We start from the raw sequence: 18,499 nt of genomic DNA on the forward strand, positions 1-18,499 counted from the left end.
GAAAAGATAAATGGTTTACTATAGGAGCCAGAGCAGATGGTCTGATTAACCCAATATGCTTCCTAAATTGAACCCATATTTTTGGTAAAGCGAGGTCCCCTTTGGACTTTGGGAGTTCGAGTACAATTTTCCTAATCTGTGCACACTTGCCACCCCACAAAAAAAGCGTGACAAAAGTAGAGTGACAAAAACATTTTTGTTAATGAGAATGGGTATAAGCTGGAAGAGATATAAAAATTTGCGTAAAATTGTCCTTTTAACCAAGTTAATACAGCCAATTAACAAGGTAGGAAGAGAGGACCACTTATCTATACCCGCCTTCTAAACATCAATTAAAGAATTAAAACATTTTCTAGAGATATCTTTGTGATCTTAGTGATGAATACGCCTTGATATCTTAATCCTTCTTGAGACCACTATAAAAGTATGTTGGGAAAGTGGGAAAGGGAAAGTATGTTGGGAAAGTGGGAAAGGGAAAGTATGTTGGGAAAGGAAAAGTATGTTGGGAAAGTGTCTCAGCTGCTAAATTGACAGGGAACAATTAGCTCTTTTGAAGATTTAATTTGTGACCAGAGTTTGCCAAATGATACAAAAATCTCGAGGATTGGTGGTAACGATGAAATTGGGTTAGCTATATATAAAAGAAGGTCGTCTGCATAAAGGGACTGTTTATAAGAGGTTCAAAACCAGGTAATGCCCTCAAACTTTTCCTCACTTCACAACCAAATAGCCAAAGCAAATAATAGAGGCGAAAGGGGGCAACCTTGGCGTGTGCCTCAATGAAGAGGAAAGGCTTTAGAAAGTGTTGCATTGGTTTGCACAGATGCTACAGGGGAGGAGTATAGTAATCAAATCCATGATATAAAATTGGAGCTGAAACCAAATTTATTTAAAATAAATAAATAAATACTCCCACTCTACCCTGTCGAATGCCTTCTCAGCATCAATGATGGTATTAAAAAGTCTTGAATTGGGGCGAAAACAGAGGAGAAAGTCTATAAAATACGATGGTAAAGGCATCAGGGCAGGGAGATTTGAATTGAAATGAATTGCCTCTTATATTTCTGTGGTAGACACAGGCCTGCCCAAATCATTTGTGGAGCCATCGTCGACGCAGGGGAATTTTAGTTGATCAGAAGTGCTTGTGCCATTCCACATTCTTGAGTTACATTCTGAGGAATAAGGATTAGAATAGTATTTTGAAAGAAATCGAATTAATTTCCTCCGGGTCGGAAACTAATGCAAATGATTTGCCAGCTTTTTCACACACAAAAAAAATACTGTCTAGCACTCAATAATTGCTTTTCAACTTTGTGAGTTAGAAGTAAGTTATACTCTGAATTAAATTGGAGGTCTAGATTAGAACGTTGGTCAGATATTTCTGCCTTCGATCGACTCGGGCGCACCGATGATCCTGAAGTTGTTCCGTCTGCTCCGGCCCTCTAGATCTGCAGTCTTGGCTTTAAGCTTTGCGTTGCTCTCCATTAAGGCTGCGAGGGAGGTTTCTAGACGTTCAACATGCTCATCTAGCGACTCTGCATGGATGGTACTCCAGCGTGGTAAGTCGCTGTCCATGATCAGATACTGTGGCTTGCTCACAGTCAAGTTATACTTCTAATGTTGAAATTGCAGCCTTGAACTCAGCTGCCAAGGCCGCTCTATGCTCTTCCAACAGCTCTGTTAGTGCTGCCATGTTCACTTCGTTTGGTGTAACGGGCGCCTCGGCTATCATGTTCGCTTGGATGTTTTCTAACACAACTGAAAAGCTACAGGATATTTCTCAGTAATGAGGGAGTAACGTCGCTGTTCTTTAACCCTCTGGGGTCTGAGGTGTTTTCTGGACCCTGGAGAATAAAATAGGCTTATGATCGGAGAGCAGAACATCTGAGAACACAATATCAGTGACATCGAGCCCGTAAGATAGTACAAGACCCAACGTGTGGCCCTGAATATGAGTACAGTCGTTGATCCTTGTGATAGATCTAAAGCATCTATTAGACTAAGAAACTCCTGCGACAAGGAATTTGACAGACAGCAAACATGAATATTAATATGATGAGCAGAAACAAGCAAACATCTAATAAACACACTCACTCACAGCCCAAAAACACACATCCCTATCACACACACACACACACACACACACACACACACACACACATATATAATGTTAAATTTCTAAGTTCAGTCGTTACATGATTTCTCTATTATACTTTTTTATTATTATTATTGATTTATTTTATTTTATTATTGATTTATGTTATTATTATATTATATTATATTTTTGCTTTATCTACCCTTGAATATATATAATATTATTATTATTTTACTGTACATAGATGTACATGTTGTTTTAATGCTTTCGCAATACAAAATGTAATTGTCATGCCAGTAAAGTTTTCTGAATTGAATATAATTTAATTGAGAGAGAGAGATTGTGTGAGTGTTTGTGTGTGAGTGAGTGGAGTGTATCGGTTTGTGTGTGTTTGGTTGTGTACTTACTGATTAACTGTGTGTGTTTTGTAGTGTGGATCATGGAGGAGAGATCAGGATTACAGCAGGACTACACAAATGTACGTCTACACGCACACACTCTCACTCTCTCTCTCTCTCTATGATTCAGACTATGATTTTGACTACTAACCAAAAGTCCAAATCATAGTCTCTGCTGCACCAAATTAACTGATATAAATACTAGTGTAGAACATTGCATAGAAACTGTGTCTATTCCTCGTTTAGTGCGATCAAATAATAAATCCACTGCAGGATCTAGGAAAAATCTAATTGTTATTAAAACAGAAAATGTTGCTATTAGTAAACAAAAACAATTTCTAAAGCTAGGTCTTCTAAACATTAGATCACTCACACCTAAGGCAGTTATTGTAAATGAAATAGTCACAGATAATAGCTTCGATGTACTTTGCCTTACTGAAACCTGGCTTAAACCAAATGATTATTTCGGTCTAAATGAGTCTACTCCATCAGGATACTCCTGTAAGCATGAGCCCCGTCTGATTGGTCGTGGCGGCGGTATTGCAACAATCTATAGAGATTTTCTTAGTGTTACTCAGAAAACGGGTTATAAGTTTATTTCATTTGAATAGTCCAGTCCCAAAATAGATAAATAGCCCTGGATAAGATGCAGTAGGCATTTTTGAGGAAAAGTACTTCAAGTTTTGTTTCTATATGATTTTTAGGTGCTGAATCCATTTCTGCCATATAACAAGTTGTAAACATCACTGTTTTGGCATAAACAAAAAAAACAAAATGGCTGCAAAAAAAAAAAAAAAAAACATTTTAATGCATTTATTGCAGTTTAAACATTAAACATTATAACTAAACTATGCATTCTCAGAATATTTAAACATGTAAACAATGAAAAAACAACATTAACATGAAAGGGGCAGTTTTTAATGGCTGCTGGAATTATGCCAAGGTACCAAGGTACACTGGGAAGCATATATCAGTGGAAATATGCAATTATGCCCAGCCCGAAGGGGGGGAACTTGGAATACACATGACCCCAGGGGGCTGCATATTGAGAATCACTGGGGTGTCCAGCCGCAGGTGGAATATTTCAAACCCAGGGGTGGCAAGGTGGCTTGCCGAGGGAAAGACACATGCTCAGAGAGGCTTACAGTGGACTACACACGTTGGGGTCGCCCAGAGGCCGTGTTAGGTGTCGCCCAGCCTGCAGCTCTGCAGATGTCTGTTAGCGAGGCGCCATGCGCTACAGCCCAAGAGGATGCCACACTCCGGGTGGAGTGGGCCGTCACACCAAGGGGGCATGGTCGACCTTGCTGCTGGTAAGCCAAAACAATGGCGTCCACTATCCAGTGAGACAACCTTTGCTTGGAGAGAGCCTTTCCCTTCAGCTTCCCACCATGACAGACAAAGAGCTGGTCTGAAGTCCTGAAACACTGCGTTCTGTCTACATAAGCATGGAGGGTGCGTACTGTACAGAGCAGTGCCAAGGCTGGGTCTGCCTCCTCCGAGGGCAGCGCTTGCAGGTTCACCACACCTGGTCTCGAAAGGGTGTGGTGGAACCTTGGGCACATATCCAGGCCGGGGTCTCAGGATCACATAAGAGTTAGCTGGTCCAAATTCCAGGCACGCTTCGTCAACCGAAAATGCCTGCAGGTCCCCTACCCTCTTGATGGAGGCCAATGCAACCAGGAGCACTGTCTTCATTGACAGGAACTTAAGCTCCACTGATTGCAGAGGCTCAAAGGGAGCACTCTGCAGAGCAGTTAAAACCACTGAGAGGTCCCAAGAGGGAACGAGAGGAGGGCGAGGAGGATTCAGTCTCCTCGCTCCTCTCAGGAAACTGATGATCAGGTCGTGCTTTCCAATGGACTTACCATCAACTGCATCATAATGTGTGGCAATGGCCATTCTCCAGCGAGAGGCCGAAACTGAGACAGATCGGCTGCACGGTTCTGCTCCATATGAGGAGGTGGCGGGCGAGTTGCGACCTACGACGGGAGCGCACACAACCTTGTCGGTTGATGTACGCTACTGTGGCGGTATTGTCTGATCAGACTAATACGTGCTGACCCCTGAGCAACGCACAGAAGCGGTGCAGGGCGAGACGTACAGCCTGCAACTCGAGGCAATTGACATGCCAAAGGCGCTGGGGTCTTGTCCAGGAGCCCGCGGCAGCATGTCCATTGCACATGGCGCCCCAGCCCATTGTGGAGGCATCTGTTGATATAACAACATGCCAGGGCACTCCAGCCCATAGAAAACTGAGGTTCGTCCACGGGGTGAAGGTCTGACGGCAGGTCGAAGTCACCGGGACTCGGATGTGCCGTGTTGCCATGCCCACCTCGGGACTTGATCGCGAAGCAGTCTCATATGAAGGAAACCGAGCGACGTTACTGCGGCTGCGGATGCCATATGCCCCAGGAGCTTCTGAAATAGTTTCAGTGGAACCGCACTCTTGCCCTCGAACTGACGAAGGCAAGTTAGCAGTGACTGCGCGCGCTCGCTCGTAAGCTGCGCGCACATGGCGACCGAGTCGATTTCCATACCGAGAAAAGAGATCCTCTGCACGGAGCAGAGTTTGCTCTTCTCCCAGTTGACCCGAAGGCCCAGACAAGCTAGGTGCCGGAGCACTAGGTCCCTGTGTTCGCAAACCTTGTCTCGAGAGTGAGCTAGGATCAGCCAGTCGTCGAGAGGAACAAGGGCTGCCTCGACAACCTTCGTGAAGACGCAAGGAGACAGGGCTAGCCCGAAAGGGAGAACCGCGTACTGGTATGCCTGCCCCTCGAGTTATATATATATATATATATATATATACTGGTATGCCTCATTTGCATATGTAAACATGACATTTCAGAAAACTTGTAATACAAAAAATGTCTGTCTCTATGTAAGTGAAAAACTGGAAAGGTTTTATGGTGATATCTATAACTTATGTTACCCTATCCACCTGTAGTGTTTCGGCTGTGAATAATGCACCTATTGTTTCAATAACAATTACAAGAAAATGGGACCCTTATTTCAATGTTATACGGTGGATCCTTATTCAGGAGACATTGAACTTTCTAAAAATGTGGTATAACAACTTTTCCTCAAAAATGCCTACAGGGTTACACAATCTTGAAGATTCGGACCTGACTAGAAGTACTTGTACTAAATATTACGCTCTTAGATGATAGAAAAACATCCCTATTATCTTTAGCACTGGCAACCGTATATAGACCGCCTGGGCCTTACGCTGATTTCCTAAAACAATTTGCAGATTTTCTCTCTGACCTATTAGTCAATGTCGATAAAGCATTAATTGTTGGAGATTTTAACATACACGTAGATAATCAAAATGATGCGTTAGGGGCTGCGTTTACAGATTTATTAAACTCATTTGGGGTAAAGCAAAACGTTACCGGACCAACTCATCGTTTTAATCATACACTCGATTTAATTATATCACATGGAACCGATCCAACCGATATAGATATCATTCCACAAAGTGATGATGTAACTGACCATTACATGGTAACTTGCATATTACATACCCCTGTAATATATCATGCTGCGCCGCGTTATCGATTAGGCAGAACAATCCTTCCATCCACCATAGATAATTTTTCAAATTGCTTATCTGATCTGTCTCAGCTGCTCAGTGAACCCAAACAAGCACATGAACTAGAAGAACTAACTAGCACTATGAGCACTATTCTCTCTAGAACATTGGATGTTGTTGCACCTATTAGACTAAAAAAGGTCAGAGAGAAAAGTAAAGCACCGTGGTACAACAATACTACGCATGTTTTAAAGAGAGAAACCCGTAATTAAGAGCGTAAATGGAAACAAACTAGTTTGGAGGTTTTTAGAATCGCTTGGAAAGACAGTATGTCACGTTATAAAAAGGCCCTAAAAGCAGCCAGGGCTGAGCACCTCCGCAAACTAATAGAAAATAACCAAAATAATCCTAGGTTTTTATTTAACACCGTGGTTAGACTAACAAATAAACAAGCGTCACCTGAACAAAATATTCCGTTACAGTTTAGTAGTAATGATTTCATGAATTTTTTTTCACTGAGAAAATAGAAAACATCAGAACCACAATTGTAAACGTTCAATCTTCAATAGCGCCTTATAACTCAGCCTCGATTATCACCCCGCAAGAACAATTACAGTGCTTTACAACTATAGAACAAATAGAGTTAAATAAACTTATCACTTCCTCTAAAGCAACAACATGCTTATTAGATCCTATACCAACTAAACTACTGAAAGAAGTGTTACCTGTAGTGGAAGAGCCTCTCCTTAATATTATTAACTCGTCTTTATCTTTAGGTCATGTTCCAAGAACATTTAAACTGGCAGTTATAAAACCTCTCATTAAGAAACCACAATTAGATCATAATAACCTAGCAAATTACAGACCCATTTCAAATCTTCCATTTATGTCTAAAATATTAGAAAAAGTGGTGTCCGCTCAATTGTGTTCTTTCTTGCAAGAAAATGATATCTATGAAAAGTTTCAGTCTGGATTCAGACCGCACCATAGCACTGAAACTGCGCTCGTTAAAATCACAAATGATTTACTCTTAGCTTCTGACCAAGGCTGTATCTCAATACTAGTTTTACTTGATCTTAGTGCTGCGTTCGATACTATAGATCACACAATACTCTTAGATCGACTACAAAATTATACTGGTGTTCAAGGACAAGCATTAAGCTGGTTCAGATCATACTTATCTGACCGCTACCATTTTGTCTATTTAAATGGAGAAAAATCGATCATAACTCCAGTAAACTATGGAGTGCCGCAGGGATCTGTGTTAGGCCCTCTATTATTCTCAGTATATATGATGCCACTTGGAAATATTATAAGGAAACATGGAATTAGTTTCCATTGTTATGCTGATGACACTCAAATCTATATTTCATCACGGCCGGATGAAAACGCTAAATTATCCAAATTGACAGATTGTGTTAACGATATAAAAGATTGGATGACGCGCAATTTTCTTTTATTAAATCCAGACAAGACAGAGGTAATACTTATCGGTAAAAAAAACCGCCCACAAAACCTCTCACAATACAACTTTAATATAGTAGGATGTCCTGTTACTTTATCCTTTACAGTAAAAGACCTGGGTGTTATACTCGACTGCAACCTGTCTTTTGAAAATCATATTTCATATGTTACAAAAACAGCCTTTTTCCACCTTAGAAACATTGCTAAGCTACGTAATATGCTATCAGTTTCTGATGCAGAAAAGTTAGTTCATGCGTTCATGACCTCGAGACTAGATTACTGTAATGCTTTATTAGCTGGTTGTCCTGCATCCTCAATAAACAAGCTACAGTTAGTCCAGAATGCAGCCGCTAGAGTTCTTACTAGATCAAGAAAATTTGACCATATAACACCAATTTTATCATCACTGCATTGGTTACCTATAAAGTTCCGTATTAATTACAAGGTATTGCTACTAACGGCTTAGCTCCAGTTTATTTAACGGATCTTCTATCGCCCTATAATCCATCGCGCTCTTTAAGATCAATAAATTTGAGGCTTTTGGTCATACCTAGGATATCCAGATCAACCAAAGGAGGGAGAGCATTTTCACATTTAGCTCCAAAACTCTGGAATAGCCTTCCTGATACTGTTCGTTGCTCAGACTCGCTCTCCCAGTTTAAAGCTAGATTAAAGTCGCATCTCTTCAGCCTGGCATTTATATAATATATAATATTTTTAATCTTACAGTTAAATCTGACCTCTAGTTCATAAACGCCAGAGGAGAACTGGCCCCCGACTGAGCCTGGGTTCTCCCAAGGTTTTTTTTTCTCCATTGGGTCACCTGATGGAGTTTTTCGGTTCCTTGCCACTGTTGCCTTTGGCTTGCTCAGTTGGGGATACTTAATTTAATTAATCAGTCAACAATACTATTGATCAGCATTACCAAACATGGACGTTTTACACTAGAAACTAACACTGATGTACTATTTTATTTAATACTGTGAAGCTGCTTTGATATAATCTGTATTGTATAAAGTTGACTTGACTCTCTCTCTCTCTCTCTCTCTCTCACACACACACACACTCTCACACACACACTCTCTCTCTCTCTCTCTCTCTCTCTTACACACACACACACACACACACTCTCTCTCACACACACACACACACACACACTTTGAACATAGTGGTTATAATCTAAGATAAATCACTTATTTAAAAATAATTCCTTACATAACAGAAATTGCAAACAAAGTAGAAATGATATATCTATAGACACACACACACACACACACACACACACACATATATATATATATATATATATATATATATATATATATATATATAGTGAAAAGGATATGTCATGTTTTTGTGTATAGAACTAACACGATTGAACACATGCTGAAATATTTGAAAGCGTGCACTTCTGATGATCTGTTGTGATGTTGGTACAGTTTTGAAAATGTGAAAATTGTGCAGTTAAAATAAACTGTGAAAGGTCAGACAGTTTCATAATTCCTGAGTACAGAAAGATCTTAACTTAAAGGCACAATAAGTAGGAATTTCTCCCATCTAGCGGTGAAATTGTATTTTGCATTCAAACGAATAGCGCTCTACAGCGCCTCGCTTTTTAAAGTGCGTGTGGCATCTACGGTAGCCGTTATGTACCAAAAAGCTAAGCTTCTAATAGCACTTCATCGAGTTTTCCTTTGGGTGAACTGGTTTGTTATTTCGGTAACACTTTACAATACGGGTGCACTAATCTGCATTAATTCATGCTTAACTAATGCACAGATAATCATGTGTTAATGTATGACTTATGAAGAACTAAACCATTAATTAATGATTACTGCATCAGCAACTAATAAAGATTCTAAATGATTAATAGATTAAGTAATAAATGAATTGTTATTAATTAAATGTGTCATAATGTATCAATTCCTTAATAACTTATTTTATTAACTAAAAGTGTAAATTAATGTGTTAATTACCACAGTTGGTCAAAGCAATGTACTTCAACTTCCAGCGGTCTGCTTTAATTAATCATTAACTAATGATTTGCAAATGTATCATTATGTTATGACTTTACTTGTTGAGGCACATGACTATTAACTAATTGTTAAGTAATATGCCATTTATGGGTTTACATGGCACCAAAATGGCATATTACTCAACAATTAGTTAATAGTCATGTGCCTCAACAAGTAAAGTCATAACATAATGATACATTTGCAAATCATTAGTTAATGATTAATTAAAGCAGACAACTGGAAGTACATTGCTTTGACCAACTGTGGTAATTAACACATTAATTTACACTTTTAGTTAATAAAATAAGTTATTAGGGAATTAATACATTATGACACATGTAATTAATAACAATTCATATATTACTTAATCTATTAATCATTTAGAATCTTTATTAGTTACTGATGCAGTAATCATTAATTAATGGTTTAGTTCTTCATGAGTCATACATTAACACATGATTATCTGTGCATTAGTTAAGCATGAATTAATGCTTATTAGTGCACCCGTATTGTAAAGTGTTACCGTTATTTCAAACAAACTGCAACTTGACACAACGAACAAACGAATGTTAGTTTTGATCAAACAAAACTTACAACCTTGTTTTTAGGACCTTCTCTACTTTACTCAATAGCTGCTATTTATCAAAGAGCCTGTTTAACTTTTAACTATAAATGTTCTACTGTCTATAAACTAATAAAGCTTGTAATTAAGACCGTAACATTGACTTACCTGTCGAGAAGAAAACAGGAAACTTCAGCGTCTCTTTTGAAAGCTTTCTCCTGCATTAGCTATCCCGACATTAACCCTTGTTTTTGTAATCTCCGGTCACGTTTCCTTTTACGGTCTATTATGGACTTTTTAGATGACGAGGACTCCTTATCCTGTGACTCAGCATATGTATAAATGAACGGTGTATAAATAACTGTGCAGTGCAGCTTTTAAACTTGCCGGGGCCGTGACCAGCGCCTCTCACTGCTCTCCACTTCTGCTGGCTTCAGTCACCTGACGCTGGTTCTGAACGAAACGCGTTGTGGAAACGCGTTGGCCTAGTACTTTTTGTCCCTCTCTGCTATTATAGTTTTTCAAGATGGCGGAACGACATGGAAGCCTCCGTGGACCTACCCGTCCCATGTATATAAAGATAAATTCTTCGTTTACGAGGATAAGTCAGATCATTGGCATAGGTATTTGTACATCATTGAGGACATATTTATGATTAAAAATATTGCTTTTAGATAATAAAATACCTAAAAAGCTACTTTTTGTCTCTTTAAGAATACTATCACATCTTTCTTTTGTTTATTTATTTTATTTGTTTATATCTGTTTTATCTTATCTGTTTGGTAACCATGGCGATTTCAGTAACCTCATTAGAACTATTATAGACTGATATAGTTCACCCAAAGATGAAAACTCTAATATTAATCACTCGTCCTCATGTTGTTCAACCCCGCAAGACTTTCGTTCATCTTCCCAACACACAGTTTTGTACAATCGCTATGACACTTTTTTCAATACTTTTAACACATTTCCTAAACTCTTAACGCACCAACACACCTGCAACACACAATGGACTATATCCACGGCCACTTCCTGGTTTAGGTGAGCCTGCTCAGTCACTTACGGTCAACTGTCCAAAATCAGACATCTTTCTACACTCGTTCAGCATCAGTGATGTACACCTCCTTATTCAGGAAAACGTACTCGGTTACTAACGTAACCTCGGTTCTCTCTAGAAGAGGGAACGAGTACTGCATTTTTGTAAAAACGCTACGGGAAAAGTCTCTTTTCACGAAATACTGAAGCAAAAAATTATCCTTAATTTTCATACATGTAAAGCGCGTTGCGGCAGTGCTTAGCTATGGCGAGACGGCTTGCTCGCTCATTGGCTGCTCTGCAGCAACTGCATAAGCCTATCGAGCGAGGCCTGAGGTGACGTCAGGCCAATGAGGACGCTTCGCGCCCTCCTAGCCATTTCCCGCCGAGACGGGTGTGGCTAACCTCTATATAAGGAGCTCGAGAAGGCTGATTCACTTGATTTTCATCGCCGAAGCGAACCAGAGTGAACCGTACGCACGGCAGAGAACGCAGTACTCGTTCCCTCTTCTAGAGAGAACCGAGGTTACGTTAGTAACCGAGTACGTTCTCTTACGAGAGTCCTCTCGTACTGCGTTTTTGTAAAAACGCTACGGGAACCCCTTGTAAAACGCCGTGCGTGCTGGGATAAAGACACCGATCACTGGAAGCTAACCAGGTGTACAGTGCATAATCACCAGATAGACTCACAAAGAGCCTGGGATTAAGGGAGGGGAACCTTAATTCCCTATATTGTAACGTCCGCAGACGTAAAACATGACCTCACAGAGAGAGTCTAGAGACAAGAGGGGATTCCTCTGTCCTTATATGGTTGCGTCAGCAGACGCGAATATGACATCACATAGACAGGGTGGGGGAACCTGAACTAAATGTGGGAAATGTGGGTCTTACACAGTTCTGCCCATAAGACAGTCGGCAGCGCGTTGCGCATGCGATTTCAGTGTTCTAGTTAGACAGCTGAATCGGCTATACCGATAGTAGCTTAGCCTGCAAGGCGGGAACCTCTAGGTTGTAAAACCTGATAAATGTAGACGGCGAGGCCCAGCCCGCCGCCGTACATATATCCTGTAAGGGCACTGGAGGCCCTTGGCAGTATAAGCCAGCGCTATGGCGTCAACTATCCATCTGGATAAGCTCTGTTTCGACACAGCCATTCCCTTGGAACGTCCACTGAACGAGACAAAGAGCTGCTCAGTCTGTCTGAAGACAGCAGAGCGGGACACGTAAGCTCTTAGAGCCCTAATGGGGCAAAGAAAGCTTGAGTCCCCTTCCTCACTTGATCCCGGCAGGGCAGACAGGGAGATAACCTGAGCCCGAAATGGTGTGTTGAGGGACTTTGGCACATAGCCATGCTTAGGTTTGAGTATGACCTTAGAGTCGTTAGGTCCAAACTCTAAGCACGCTGGGCTCACAGAGAGCGCGTGCAGGTCGCCTATGCGCTTCACCGAAGCGAGAGCCATCAAGAACACTGTTTTGAAAGACAAATGTTTGAGGCTAATAGATTGGATAGGCTCGAAAGGGGCACCTTTCATGGCCGCCAAAACCGTAGAAAGGTCCCACATAGGGACTGAAGGAGGTCTGGGAGGATTTAGCCTCCTAGCTCCCCTGAGGAAGCGGATGACTAAATCGTTCCTTCCTAGAGACTGCCCCAGCGTTGTTCCAGAAAACGCTGTAATAGCCGCCACATAAACTTTGAGCGTGGAAGGGGATCTGCCCTTATCCAACAGCTCCTGTAGGAAGGAGAGAACCTCCGTCACCTCACAATCGAGAGGTGATAGGCTCCGAGCTGTACACCAGCCGGAGAAAACCGACCACTTCGAGGCATAAAGCCGCCGAGTTGACGGCGCCCTGGCCTGAGTGATGGTATTTATCACTCCCTCTGCGAGGTCAACGGATAACCGTTGAGCGCCCACACGTGAAGGGACCACAGCTCCGGGTGTGGGTGCCAAATTGAGCCCCTGGCCTGCGAGAGGAGATCTCTCCTCAATGGCACTGGCCATGGAGCGATGTCTGCTAGCTGCATCAGGACTGGGAACCATGCTTGGTTCTTCCAGAACGGTGCTACAAGCAGCACTGAGCATTTCGTTTCCTTGACCCGCTCTAACACCTGTGGCAGGAGGGAGACGGGGGGAAAGGCATAAAGTGGGCAGCGCGGCCACATGTGGGACAGCGCGCTGTCGTTCTTGGAAAAGAACACGGGGCAATGAGCGTTTTCGCGGGACGCGAATAGGTCCACCTCCGCTCTGCCGAATCTTTCCCACAACAGCAGGACTGTTTGCGGGTGTAGAGACCATTCGCCCAGGGGAATGTTGTTCCTGGACAGCCTGTCTGGGCCCACATTCTGGAGCCCAGGCACATGCACTGCTCTCAGCGAGCGCAAATTGTGCTGAGCCCATATTAGGAGGCGTTTCGCCAGCCTGTACAGGGATGTGGATCTCAGACCGCCCTGGCGATTTATATAGGACACCACGGCCGTGTTGTCCGAACGGACTACGACGTGTTGGTCCTTGATTTGGGGACAAAAACGCGTCAGCGCATTGTGCACTGCCAGCATCTCCAGGCAGTTGATGTGTTGGAGCTTTTCTCGTTTCGACCACAGGCCGAAGAACGGTCTGCCCTCGAGCAGCGCTCCCCATCCCGAGGTGGATGCGTCTGTCGACACCATCCTCACTCCCGAGGAAGTCCCCAGGCTTACACCTGATCGGTACCAGTCGCCCGCCAACCAAGGTATTAGGGCTGTCACACAGCTCTGATTGACCTTGAGACGTAACCGGCCGGACACCCACGCTCCGCGCGGTACTCGCGCTTTCAACCAGAACTGCAGAGGGCGCATGCGGAGCAAGCCCAGCTGAAGAACCGGTGATGCTGAGGCCATGAGACCTAGCATCCTTTGAAACGTCCTGAGCGGGGTAGTCGCGCTGCAGCGGAAAGATCTCGCTGCGCGCTGAATGTGCAGCACGCGCTGTGGCGACAGCCGCGCTGTCATAGACTGTGAGTCCAGAATGGTACCCAGAAACGAAATCGTTTGACTGGGGTTCAGTGAACTCTTCGTCCAATTGACTGTGATACCAAGATTCTCGAGGTGATCGAGTAAAATGGTTCTGTGCTCCACGAGCTGTGATCGTGATTGAGCTAGGATCAGCCAGTCGTCCAAATAGTTCAGCACTCGCATGCCTCTGAGTCTGAGAGGAGCGAGCGCTGCGTCCATGCACTTCGTAAATGTACGAGGTGCCAGGGACAAGCCGAACGGCAGGACTGTATACTGGTATGTCTGACCCTCGAAGGCGAATCTCAAGTATCGCCTGTGATGTGACGCTATTTGTATTTGAAAATACGCGTCCTTCAGATCTATCGACATGAACCAGTCTCCTCGGTGAACATGCGCGAGGATTTTCCTGGTCGTGAGCATTTTGAAACTGCGTTTCACTAATGCTTTGTTCAGCCGTCTTAGATCCAGTATGGGTCTGATACCACCGTCCTTTTTGGGAACTAGAAAGTATCTGCTGTATAGCCCCCCTTTGCTTTGAGCTAGGGGTACATGCTCTATCGCCCCTTTGCTTATCAGTTTTGATATTTCGGCGCGAAGTAGGTGTGCTACTTCTAAATTCACCGAAGTTTCGACGCGCGCTGTGAAGCGGGGAGGGCGTCGACAAAACTGTAGCGAGAAGCCTCTCTTTATAATGCCTAGCACCCAGTCCGAAACCCCTGGAAGCGCTGCCCATGCTACTGCATGGCTGGCTAAGGGCTGGATGCGAAGCACGCTCTGTTCGTCGTGTGACAGAGGTGCTTCGGGGTGCGATAACATAGGCGTTATGCCTGTGGCATTCGAGGCGGGGGGCGCGCTTATTACAGCGGGCAGAGCGCTCGTCCTCGACCTTACTACAGTGCTTAACTGAGTGAGGGAGGGCTGAGCGAGTCTCGCGGGACTCATGTCTGCGAGTAAATGTGGGCGGGACGCGGGCACATTCACTGCTTTGGACGCGCTGTCTGCCTGAGCAGAGCGAGCGCACACAGGTCTCGTTTTTACAGAGAGCCTGTGGTCTGTGAGACATAGTGTATGTGGGCACTGGGAAGTGGGCACTTTCACTATATTTGAAGCGCAATCGATCTGAGTCGATTTTATGTGCGCGAGCCCTAAGTGTACGGCTGTGCTTATGTGTAGGGATGGGCACTGAGGAGTGGGCATCGACACTACATTTATAGCACCATCGGCCGTGGCCGGGACACCAGAAAATACACTCTTTTCGGGATATATCTGGGTAGCCGTGAAAACGGCTTTTGTGTGCAGGCAAGCGGGCAACTGTGCGGGCTTGCGTCTTGCAGAAAACGCTGGAACAGTCGCAAGTCTTGGGACTGAAACAGCGGCGCGCTTGGGTGAGAGACCGGCCGCAGCGGGACTCACACACCTGCGCTTTCCTAGGAGTGCTAGGACTTCTTCGGGGCTTCCGGCTTTACCACAATCCTCGGCCGCGGCCCGCGCTGAGCGGGGCGTCGGCTGGTAGAGCGAGAGCGGGACCTAGAGCTGTGCTGCTGTCGCTGCTGTGAAGATGTGGCAGAAGGCGGGGGCTGAGGCTGAGAACTCCGCGGAGTCTGTTTTTCACGACTCGCTGCAGAACCGGAGCGCTTCGGGAGGAAGTGCTTGAAGGCTTGAGACGCTTTCTGGGCTTCGGTAAATCTCTCCACGAACTCGGAGAGAGAAGAACCGAAAAGGCCAGCGGAAGACAGCGGGGCGTCGAGAAACGCGTTGCGCTCGGAATCAGCCATCTCCGTGAGCGTAAGCCATAGGTGTCTCTCAGCAACAGTGGCGGAAGCCATACATCTTCCCATGGCTTGTGCAGCAGACTTGGTAGCGCGGAGTGTTAGATCCGAAGCGCTCCTCAAATCCGCGATGCAGATAGCTTCAGGTCCCATCTCATCCAACTTACGGAGGAGATCACCCTGGAATATCTGCAGCGTAGCCATGGTGTGTAGCGCTGACGCAGCCTGCCCAGCGGCGGAGAAAATTCGCGCGAGCAGCGTCGACGTCATGCGGCAGGCTTTAGAAGGCAACACCGGTTTAGTCCGCCGTCCAGCAGAGGGCGGGCAAAGGTGGGTCGCTATCGCCTGTTCCACCGGCGGAAGTGAAAGGTAGCCTCGGTCTTTTGCATTATCCAAGGAGGAAAATGCTGGCGACACAGACGAGCGCGTTCGCGCAGAGTAGGGCGCATTCCAAGCCTTCGCCACTTCTTCATGAAGCTCAGGAAGAAAGGGGGCGGGCTTAGATTCCGGAGAAGTGCGCTCACCAGGGAGGAAGCTACCATCCAGCCGGGTACGAGAGGGGAGTTCCGGTGCAGACCACTCGAGGCCGAGGCTCGCCGCGGCCAGCGCGAGTACTCGCATGAGCTCCTTCTCGATGTTGGCTCTCGTAGTGGGCTTGCGGGCAGGAGGCGCGAGGTCCTCAGAGCTCGCCCAGTCCTCGCTGCCTGAAGCTAGCAGAGAGCAGGAATCCTTCTCCCCCGACGCGGCCTCGGAAACGACTTCCTCTGATGAAGCGGCGGCAGACTGCGGGCGCTGAGCATCAGGAAGAGGTACAGGAGAAGCCGGTGAAGCAGGCGGGCGAACCGGCGAGCTTGGTCGGGCTGGAGCGGGTTCCGGGACCCGCTGCGAGCGGCGCTTCTTGCGGCGTGGCAGCGCGGCGGGGAATGCAGACTCTGAGAAGGATGCCAGGCGAGTCCGCAGAGTCACCATCGGCAAAAGCTCGCAGTGAGGGCAGCCGCCGTCAGCGAGCGCGAGCGCTGCATGGTCCTCTCCCAAACAGGAAACACAGATGACGTGGCGGTCTCCCTGGGAGAGTGGGGCTCGGCACGAGCCACACGAAGGCATCTTTAAAAAGACGCAGCTCTTTTAGGGGGTGAGTGTCGCGGGGCGAACACACACACACACAAGAACAGAGTAATGAAAGGATATAGCGCCGGAAAGCGCAGCAGGTACGGCTGTAGAAGGCGGCGTTGCCAGCAGCTTCGAGTGGCTCGTCCCGCTGAAGTGCTTGCCTCAACGACGCTTGCTTCCTCGTGATCCAGCGATGTGAGAGCTTCGCTGAAGAGATGAAAAATCAAGTGAATCAGCCTTCTCGAGCTCCTTATATAGAGGTTAGCCACACCCGTCTCGGCGGGAAATGGCTAGGAGGGCGCGAAGCGTCCTCATTGGCCTGACGTCACCTCAGGCCTCGCTCGATAGGCTTATGCAGTTGCTGCAGAGCAGCCAATGAGCGAGCAAGCCGTCTCGCCATAGCTAAGCACTGCCGCAACGCGCTTTACATGTATGAAAATTAAGGATAATTTTTTGCTTCAGTATTTCGTGAAAAGAGACTTTTCCCGTAGCGTTTTTACAAAAACGCAGTACGAGAGGACTCTCGTAAGAGAACTCCAAGTAGAGTCTGCTACTTTAGCTAGAGAGCTAACAAGAGTCTGCTACTTTAGCTAGAGAGCTAGCAAGAGCCTGCTACTTTAGCTAGAGAGTTAACAAGAGTCTGCTACTTTAGCTAGAGAGCTAGCAAGAGCCTGCTACTTTTAGCTAGAGAGCTAACAAGAGTCTGCTACTTTAGCTAGAGAGTTAGCAAGAGTCTGCTACTTTAGCTAGAGAGCTAACAAGAGCCTGCTACTTTAGCTAGAGAGTTAGCAAGAGTCTGCTACTTTAGCTAGAGAGCTAACAAGAGCCTGCTACTTTAGCTAGAGAGTTAGCAAGAGTCTGCTACTTTAGCTAGAGAGCTAACAAGAGCCTGCTACTTTAGCTAGAGAGTTAGCAAGAGTCTGCTACTTTAGCTAGAGAGCTAACAAGAGCCTGCTACTTTAGCTAGAGAGTTAGCAAGAGTCTGCTACTTTAGCTAGAGAGCTAACAAGAGCCTGCTACTTTAGCTAGAGAGTTAGCAAGAGTCTGCTACTTTAGCTAGAGAGCTAACAAGAGCCTGCTACTTTAGCTAGAGAGTTAGCAAGAGTCTGCTACTTTAGCTAGAGAGCTAACAAGAGCCTGCTACTTTAGCTAGAGAGTTAGCAAGAGTCTGCTACTTTAGCTAGAGAGCTAACAAGAGTCTGCTACTTTAGCTAGAGAGTTAGCAAGAGTCTGCTACTTTAGCTAGAGAGCTAACAAGAGCCTGCTACTTTAGCTAGAGAGCCAACAAGAGTCTGCTACTTTAGCTAGAGAGCTAGCAAGAGCCTGCTACTTTAGCTAGAGAGCTAGCAAGAGCCTGCTACTGTAGCTAGAGAGCTAACAAGAGTCTGCTACTTTAGCTAGAGAGCTAGCAAGAGCCTGCTACTTTAGCTAGAGAGCTAGCAAGAGCCTGCTACTGTAGCTAGAGAGCTAACAAGAACCTGCAACTGTAGCTAGAGAGCTAACAAGAGTTGCTACTTTAGCTAGAGA

General features: G+C 45.1%; 1 protein-coding gene across 4 annotated transcripts in view; it reads left to right on the plus strand.

Moving 5' to 3' along the window:
* LOC311289592 (NACHT, LRR and PYD domains-containing protein 12-like) overlaps positions 1-18,499 on the plus strand; it is a 96,113-nt gene that overhangs the window by 65,816 nt on the left and 11,798 nt on the right. For 3 of the 4 annotated variants that reach the window (XM_084407713.1, XM_084407711.1, XM_084407712.1), the window contains exon 10: positions 2,527-2,573. In XM_084407713.1, the coding sequence (XP_084263839.1) occupies positions 2,527-2,573 (47 nt within the window). Of the gene's footprint in view, positions 1-1,446; positions 1,560-2,526; positions 2,574-18,499 lie in introns of all 4 variants that reach the window. The other variant, XM_084407714.1, reaches the window with a different exon arrangement.

Source organism: Rutilus rutilus (genome assembly GCF_951802725.1).
Source record: "Rutilus rutilus genome assembly, chromosome: 4".
Lineage (NCBI taxonomy): Eukaryota > Metazoa > Chordata > Actinopteri > Cypriniformes > Leuciscidae > Rutilus > Rutilus rutilus.